The sequence below is a fragment of the Myotis davidii genome, unplaced genomic scaffold (assembly GCF_000327345.1).
Source record: "Myotis davidii unplaced genomic scaffold, ASM32734v1 scaffold3352, whole genome shotgun sequence".
NCBI lineage: Eukaryota > Metazoa > Chordata > Mammalia > Chiroptera > Vespertilionidae > Myotis > Myotis davidii.
This window is the reverse complement of record NW_006284012.1, coordinates 69,018-77,994: the sequence shown is the minus strand read 5'-3', so window position 1 is coordinate 77,994 and position 8,977 is coordinate 69,018. Positions and strand designations below refer to the sequence as shown.

The 8,977-nt window shown below is 53.0% G+C and overlaps 1 protein-coding gene across 1 annotated transcript in view; it reads left to right on the top strand.

Annotated features, from left to right (window-relative positions):
* LOC102774906 (mastin) overlaps window positions 1-4,798 on the top strand; it is a gene marked incomplete at its 5' end in the record, with an annotated part of 10,563 nt that extends 5,765 nt beyond the window's left edge. Inside the window, 2 exons of the mRNA XM_015568180.1 lie at window positions 4,348-4,505; window positions 4,628-4,798. Coding sequence (XP_015423666.1) covers window positions 4,348-4,505; window positions 4,628-4,798 — 329 coding nt within the window. The remainder of the gene's footprint in view (window positions 1-4,347; window positions 4,506-4,627) is intronic.
* Window positions 4,799-8,977: the final 4,179 nt, after the last annotated feature.

The window sequence follows — 8,977 nt, the reverse complement described above, 5'->3', positions numbered from 1 at the left end:
GACCCCTCTGCCCTTACCTCCCGCCCCACCCCCTGTCCTCTGGTGACCACCATGCTGTTATCTGTATCTATGAGTTTTGGTTTGTTTCTTTTTCTTGTTTGTTCATTTGTTGCTTTCAGTTTTATATTCCACATGTGAGTGAAATCATATGGTTTTTAACTTTTTCTGTTTGACTTATTTAATTTGCATGATGTTCTCAAGATCCATCCATGTTGTCCTAAATGGCTGTATGTCATGTTTTCTGATGGCTGAGGAGTATTCCATTGTAAACTTGTTTCACACCTTTATCCAATCATCTAGCAAAGAACACTTCCGCTGTTTCGATCTTGGCCACTGTAAACAATGCTGCAGTGAATGTAGTGGTATCCTATATAATAAAAGGGTATTGGGCAAATTGACCCTAACAGCAGAACGACTGGGAATGACTGGTCACTATGACACACACTGACCACCAGGGTCAGACACTCAATGCAGGAGCTTCCCCCTGGTGGTCAGTGGGCTCCCACAGGGGGAGTTCTGCTCAGCCACAAGCCAGGCTGATGGCTGCCAGCACAGCGGTGGTGGTGGGAGCCTCTCCCGCCTCCTCAGTAGCACTAAGGATGTCCGACTGCAGCTTAGGCCTGCTCCCAGCTGCTAAGTGGACATCCCCCGAGGGCTGCCAGGCTGCCAGAGGGATCTCTGACTGCCAGCTTAGGCCCGATCCCCACAGGGAGCGGGCCTAAGCCAGCAGGTGGACATCCTCCGAGGGGTCCCAGACTGCAAGGGGGTATAGGCCAGGCTGAGGGACCCCCCCACCAGTGCACAAATTTTTGTGCACCGGGCCTCTAGTCTATATATATATAAGCCTAAGTGGCCAAAAAAAAGAAAAACATGCAAATTGACCATCCCTCTGCTACACCCACCAGCCAATCAGAGCGATATGTAAATTAACCCAACAAAGATGGTGGTTAATTTGCATATGCAGGCATGGAGCGAAGACAGAAGACAATGTAGAAGGAAGCAAAGCACTGCAGAAGAGAGTGAAGCTGCGGAGAAGCAAGCAGGGCGGCGGAGACGGGAGGGAAGCAAGTGGGTGGCGGAGGTGGGAGTGACTCCTCCCTCGGCGGGTTTTGCTCCTTTCTCTGCTTCACTCCGGCCACAGGAAGCCCTATTCTTGCAGGAATCTTCCTGCAACGGGTCTCTAGAATATATATATTTAAATATATTTTTATTGATTTCAGAGAGGAAGGGAGAGGGATAAAGAGATAGAAACATGAACGATGATGGAGAATCATTGATAGGCTACCTCTTGCATGCCCCCTATGTTTTGCCTACTCATAACCGTAAGCCTACTTTTGCTCCATCTTCTTTGTAGCACCATATTGTTATCACTTGTCTATTGATGGGCACTCGGGCTGCTTCCACATCTTGGCTATTGTACATACGCTGCAATGAACATCGGGGTGCATATGCTCTTTCCAATTATGTTTTGGGTTTCTTCAGATGTACATCCAGAAGTAGAATGGTTGGGTCATAAGGCAGTTCCATTTTTAATTTTTTGAGGAACCTCCACACTGTCTCCCACAGGGCTGCACCAGTCTGCATTCCCACCAGCAGCGTGTGAGGGCTCCCCCTTGTCCACATCTTCACCAAAACTTGTTGCTTGTTGATATATTGATGACAGCCGTTCTGACAGGTGGGAGGTGAGATCTCAGTGTGGTTTTAATTTACTGATAAAGAGATAGAAACAATTTCTTTACTGATTAGTGACACTGGGCATCTTTGCATATGTCTGTTGGCTTTCTGTATGTCCTTATTCTTTGCTATTTATATCTCATTTTCTACAATTTATTGTGATGACATTGGTTAACAAGATTATAGAGGTTTTCAGTGTGCAGTTCGATGGTACATCATCTGTACCTTGCATTGTGTGCCCATCACCCAAAGTCACATCTTCTGTCACCTGTATTGCCCCCTTTAGCCTTTCCTCCTACCCCACCCCCTGTCCTCTGGTGACCACCACACTGTTATCTGTATCTATGAGTTTTGGTTTGTTTCTTTTTCTTGTTTATTCATTTGCTGTTGTTGGCCTGTGGTAGGCAGGGTTGACCCTCAAGCTGACTGACTATTGACCCTGATCAGATTGTATGATCTGCTGTGAGTAGGCTGACCCCATGAAGCAGAATTTGCCCCAGCAGGGTCTGGTGCCTGCAGAGATCTCCCTTTGAGTGTGCCGCTTGTGGAGCTAATTGGTTGAACTCTGCTTCAGGGGCCTCCAGGGAGGCACTGTGGTGCAGGTCAAGGTCAGACACTGCCTGTGACCTATCCTGGGCTGCCTATTAGAAGCTACAAAGTGCGCCACAGTTGGTGGCTCCCTCCGGTAGGTCTGGGTGCTCATGGGAGGGGCCAAACTGTATACTGATGTGATTCCCAGCAATACCAAACCTGTGTCAGGACACAATAGGTCCAAAGCACCCCAAAATCTGCCTCTGCCTGCCAGTTGCCATTAGGCTCAGCCACTGATCCAGCCTCCAGCTAAGCTAGGTGCCCCAGGTATGTCCCTTTTGTGGTGAGGTGAGCCCTGCTGTGGTAGTTGAGTTTCATGAGGTAGATTCTCAATGAGTCACTGGGTTGTGGTGAGCGGTGTTCATCAGGTTGTTACAGATTCAAACTCAGCGCCAGTGCTGGGTGTGACACCACTCAATAAAAGTCTCAGGGCACACCAAGGCCAACCAACACCACCACCCAACAACCACCTGAGGTCTTCAAATCTTTGCAGTAGGATAGGGTTTCTCGGAGTCGTCAGGGTGAGGCCAGTAGAGTTCATCAGGATCACACAGATTAGGATTTGGTAGTGAGGAGGGAGGGCTGTTCACAGTGGAGCTAGTCAGGTGCCTGGAGAAATGGCCCTCGCCTCAGACACACACAACTCAGTCTCTCCCTGTGTGTCTCCAACAGCCTGGAGTCTGCTCAGACCTCCTTTAGTGCTTCTGAGAAAGACTGGGTGGGCCCAGGCTGGTTGCAGCTGGCAGACTCCCCTGCAGGGCATGAGCTTGGTCGGGTGAGCCAACTGGCAGCCTGGATTGGGCGGGGGTGAGGGGGGGGCACGTTCATTCCCCCGGGCTGATGCCCTATGGAGGGGATGTTCAACTCAGAAAAGATGGCATCCATGGGCATGTGGGAGAGGACTCAGCCCTGGATAATGGAGGCTGCCCCTCCAGCCCTCTCTCCCAAGGTCATACAACCAATCTCTCCCTGTGTGACTCCTGTCCACTCTGGACGCTGTCGCTCCTCTGGAACATAGTCAGGTTGAGTACCTGCCAATGAGCTGTTTGTGCACTGACCCTTTAAAAGGGCGTCTGGGTGCCTGGAAGTTTTCTGTCTCACTCTGCCAAGTACAGTCCCCACTGATGGTCACAGCCAGATGTTGTGTAGCTCCTCTTCCAGGCACTGGTGTTCCAGGCTGGGAACTCAGGATGGGGTGGAGACCCCTCCCTTCTCAAAGGGGACCTTTGAAGCTGAGGTGTCCCTCCTAACTCTCAATGCAGCCCTTTCTGTGTCTCCACCCTCCCTACCCTCTCCATGTGGCTTCTTCCATGTGTCCTTAATGAAGGAACTTCTTTTCAGCCAGTCTTCAGTTGGTTATTCAGGTTGAGTGTCTATAATTTAGTTGTGATCCCGATTTGGTCCTGGGAGGAGGTGAGTGTCACTTCCACCTACTCTGTCTCCATCTTGGATCCCTGTTTTTCGTTTTTTGGGGTACAGCCTAGGAGTGGAAGTTCTGGGCCATGTGCTAATTCTACATTTGGTTACTAGAGGGGGGATTTCCTGTTGAGCCTACATGTGTGCAGAGCTGGGGTTTCATGATCAGATTCACGGACACTGAGGACACAGGTGTTTGCTCTGCCAGGCGACAGGCCCTCCTGTGGCTCTGCCTGTGTCCTCCCCTCGCCCCGTGGTGGTGGGTGGACCTTGATTGTCCTCCTGAGGATGAGTCAGTCTGGGAGCGAGAGGCAGGTTCCTAAATCAGAATGAAAACCCAACCCATCAGCGCAGAAGTGCTTCCTTCCTGCTGTGATGCATTTCTCTGGGATGAGGCTGATCCCTTCCTTTTCAAGGAGAACAATCCTGGGGTAACTCTCTCCTCAGTGCCCGTCCTTAGGCCTGTGGAGCCCAGCCTGTGGCTGATGAAGTGCTGCGTCCAAGAACTGAATGGGTGTAGTGGATGCTGGAAGCTCAGTCCCAGGGCAGGTGTAACTGTTCTACACCCAACAGTCAGGGCCCAGAAGGACTGGAAACAGTGCCTTGTTGTTGGGAAGGAGCAGAAGCCTGGACCAGCCGTGGTTCTGAACCAGCGCCTCCCCACAGCTCTGCGGCTCTGGCCCTACCAGCTGCAGGAGGTGATGGTTCCCATTGTGGGGAACGAGGTCTGTAACCAGTGCTACCAGAACTCTTCCACCAACACTGGCCAGATCATTAAGGATGACATGCTGTGCGCTGGGAGTGAGGGCCAAGACTCCTGCCAGGTGAGCCCCACCTGCCCCGTCCTCTGTCCTCTGTCCCCTCCTGGCCCGGGGGAATCGGGACTCAGAAGCTCCATGCAGTGGCCCATGTGGAGATGTTCACTGAGTCCTGCCTCTCCCCACAGGGTGACTCCGGGGGCCCCCTGGTGTGCAGCTGGGAAGGCATCTGGGTCCAGGTAGGGATCGTGAGCTGGGGATACAGCTGTGGTCATCGCGATTTCCCAGGGGTGTATGCCCGGGTGATGAGCTACATTTCTTGGATCCGGAAGTATGTCCCTCTGTGCCCTGGATCATAGATGAGGCAAGGCAGGGTTCCCATGATGGGGAGACCCTCAATCTTCCTTGTTGACACCCAACTCCAGCCTCATCCTCCCACCTCACCCTTTCTTTCACCCCCCGCTGTGTCAAGAGCCTCCTGCCCTCATGGGGGCATGGACTCATCATGGCGGTGACTGAGGGCGCAGTGGGGGCCTCTCTGAGATTCCAGGGTCCCAGGTCTCCGTGTTTGGGAGTGAGGAGGTTTCCAGGGCTCAGTTCCCTGTGATGGCATTTCTGGGAGCTCATGCGGATTATGCTTGTCCCAGTGTCCCTCCCTCCACCCCTCCACTTCCTCTTCCTGTCTTCCTCCCTCCCTCCTTCTTCTGCTTATTTTCCTTTTCTGCTCTTCTTTGTTCTTCTCTCTCTCTTGTTTCATACGTGTTTTGTCCATCCTCCCCGCCCTCCCTCCCTTAATTATCCTTGATCACATGTGCCCAACATGGACAAAGTCTTGAGGGCAAGGAGTCACTGAGTAGATTGTTGGGCCCCTGAAACCCACAGGGAGTTGAGGACAGACATAACCACAGCACCGCAGTGAGTGTGGGACACGGTGTGGAGGTGAGTGCTGAACACAGAGCTGGGGTGACACAGGGCGTGTCCATCCAGCCTGGACCTGCTGGGAGGGTTTCAGGAGGCTGAGCTGCCAGGCCCAGCTCATGAAGCACAAGCAACGGTGGGCATTAGGGGGGAGGGACTCCAGACAGAGGGACTGAGGTGGTGGAACAGAGGAGACGGGGAAAGAGGAGGTGGGACAGAGGTGGTGGTGACAGAGTAGGCGGGGACAGTGGAGGTGGGGACAGAGGAGGTGGGGATGGAGGAGGTGGGGACAGAGGTGGTGGGGACAGAGGTGGTTGGGACAGAGGTGGTTTTTCTGAGCTGCCAGGCCCAGCTCACGAAGCACAAGTAAGGGTGGGCATTAGGGGGGAGGGGATCCAGGCAGAGGGACAGAGGAGGTGGGCACAGAGGTGGTGGGGACAGAGGAGGTGGGGACAGAGGTGGTGGGGACAGAGGAGGTGGGGACAGAGGAGGTGGGGACAGAGGAGGTGGGGACAGAGGTGGTGGGGACAGAGGAGGTAGGGACAGAGGTGGAGGGGTCAGAGGTGGTGGGGACAGAGGAGGTAGGTACAGACGTGGTGGGGAGAGAGGTGGTGGGGAGAGAGGTGGGGGGGAGAGGGGGGGGGGAAGGTGGTGGGGACAGAGGAGGTGGGGACAGAGGTGCTGGGGACAGAGGTGGTGGGGAGAGAGTTGGTGGGGACAGAGGTGGTGGGGACAGAGGTGTGAGCTTGGAAGGGATTTGGGGGGTGGAGGTCCATTCACAAAGTGAGCTTGAGTGTTGGCTTGTTTGATTTCAACATCAGCAACTCAGCAACAGAGGAATCATGAAAAACCCCATAAAACATGGAAGTGCTTCTTGTTAGATGTTCTGAGAGCCTCCAACTTCAGAGTTTTATTAGAGACTGAGATCCCCTTGTTAGGAACTTAAAAAACTGTTTGGAAAAATGAAAACGTAGTATTTGCACATAAATATCTGAGAAATTTCTAGAATCAAAGAAAAATTGTGAACCTCCAGTGGAAAGTGCCCTGTGAAATTCAGCAGAATAAACACAAATAAATTCTATACCTAAATCCATTTTGGTAAAACTGCAAATTGTCACCATTAGAAGCCAGCAGAGACAAGAGAGAGTTTAACCTAAAAAGAAATGACGTCAGACACAGGGGATTTCTGATGATCAACAGGAGGTGGAAGGAGACCCTGGAGCAATTCCTTGGAAATGATGAGGAAACATCACCATCAACATAAAATTTATTTCCCAGGTAAACTGACACACAATGTTGAGGGGAAAAAGAGTGATGTTACAAACAGAAGACACACAGAGTGTCTTATCACCCACAGGCACTGATTAACAGAGCTACTTAAGGATTTATTCCAGGAAGAAGAAATACTAATTCGGAGGAATGGTGTGGGACAGAGGAAACAAAGCACTAATGGGAAAACACACTGCATGCCATTCTCCAGACACCCCTGAGTGGCCATAAGCACTGACGGGCCTCCTTCATAATCAGAGGAAAACGGAGGGAGATAAAGGACAGGCAGCGTCACACTCACCAGGTTGGAGAAAATGAAAAAGTGCAATAAAACCACATGTTTGCAAAGATGTTGAGAAATGAGCAACTCATATGTGGAATCTAAAAAAAACACACAAAGCAAACGAACAAAGAAAACAAAACAGACCCATAGGTACAGAGAAGAAATGGGTGGTGGCCCAAGGGGAGAGGGTTGATGGGTGGGAATAAAATTAATAAGGAAAAACACAAAGCTGTCATGATCTCTATATTTATGACGTGGTGTGTATCTGCAAATAAATTTTAAAAGAAGAGGGGGCGCTGGCTGGTTTGGCTCAGTGGTTGGGGTGTCGGACCGCAGAGCGAAGAGGCCTGGGTTTGATTCCCATTCAAGGGCATGTGCTTGGGTTGCAGGTTTGATCCCCAGCCCCGGGTTGGGGGCCTGCAGGAGGCAACCAATTAATATGCCTCTCACACTGATGCTTTTCTCTCTCCTCTCTCTCCCCTTCCCTTCCACTCTCTTCAAAAATCAATGGAAAAAAATACCCTCGGGTGAGGATTAACAAAAGAGATAAGAAGAGGGGATGCTGAGATAAAGTGCACGTGGGCATTCAGGCCCGCAGCTATGTGTGGGAGGGAGGGGGGCAGTCCCTGCATTGCTGCTCTGAGCAGGAGTCCTTAGGTCCTCAGGCCGCCATTGGGGTCCCCAGGGTGCGGGGTCTGAGTGACAGGAACGGATGCACAGAGTGAGGGTGGGTCTGGGTGGGCATCAGGGTCAGGATCAAAGCCGGGGCTGTGATGAGGATGTCTGAGCCCTGATAGGGGAAGGCTGAGGGCAGGTGGGCAAAGGGCACAGCTTCTGTTACCTAACAGCCCCATTTTGCAACACTGCAGTGGAGGCTGGACCAACGAGGGCGGGGTGGGGGTGCTGAGGGGGCAGCATTGTGCCAGCGTCCACGGGTCCTCACATGTCATAATGGTGGTGTTGGACCCAGGGCAGGGATGGCTCCTGGAGGCCCTCATTCATGTCACTGGCTGTCCCATTCGGACCCCACTAACCATGGGACACCTGTGACCACACTGACAATGACACTGACCTCACTCACTCTGCCTGACGGCTCAGAGGGACAAAAGCCACAGCGCAGCTTTGTGTCCACAGGACGGCCTTGCTCCTCGCCGAGGGCAGCGCCTGTGACCGGCTTCCAGGCAGCGCCCACTCCCCAGTGCCCGCCGGGGCTCTGACCAAGGCCCTCGAGTTCTGTGCGTTGCTCCCTGGCGCCTCTCCTGGTGGCTGTCCTCCCACAGCCAGGCCCTCTGTCCTAGACCCGGGTGTCAGCCTGTGACACCCAGGCTGTCGGGGCTCCAAGTCTGTCGGGGCTCCACCTCCACCATCCCCTCCAGCCTCCTGCTTGCTCTCCACTCTCCACTCTCCCTCCCCCGGGAGACCCTGGCCCCCTGGTCCCCACCGTGTTCTAATGGGTAGGCATCTTGACTGGCATCACCTGGGCTCCCTAGGCTTTGCCTGCTGGGCTCCGACTGCACAGGCCCTGCAGCTGGAGGTGCAGCCGCCTCCCTGTGGGACATTCCCAGCGTCCTGGTTGGTAGGTGGATTGCTCAGGGGAGATCAGTTTTCCCAGAAGCAGCGCCAGGTACAGTGGCCTGGCTGCCTCCCCTGGTCCAGGGCAGGCTGGGGAAGAAGGCTGGAAGCCCAGGGTCCCGCAGGCACACTGCCACCCAGGACTGAGTTTTCAGCCCCAGGCTGGTCTCCCTGCCCCGGGTCCTCCTAGGGCCTCCCTCCATGGGTGCCCATGCATCATTTTCTGTATGTGTGTGGGCATACGTGCCTGTATGCGTTTGTGTGTGAGTGTGTGTGTGAGTGTGTGTGTGGTTGATCAGTTGCATGGATTGGGAAGGTCATATTACTTGCAGTTATATGGTCACATATGACTTTGATAGACGTTGAATAGGAGCAGGTCACAGCTGAACACCATGTGACAGAGCCACGTGCCCACAAGTTCACTGTCTGAGTTTATGAGTGGTGTCCTGTGAACCATCTTTTGTTACTGACGCTGGACGTTTTATTTCTCTGCCTT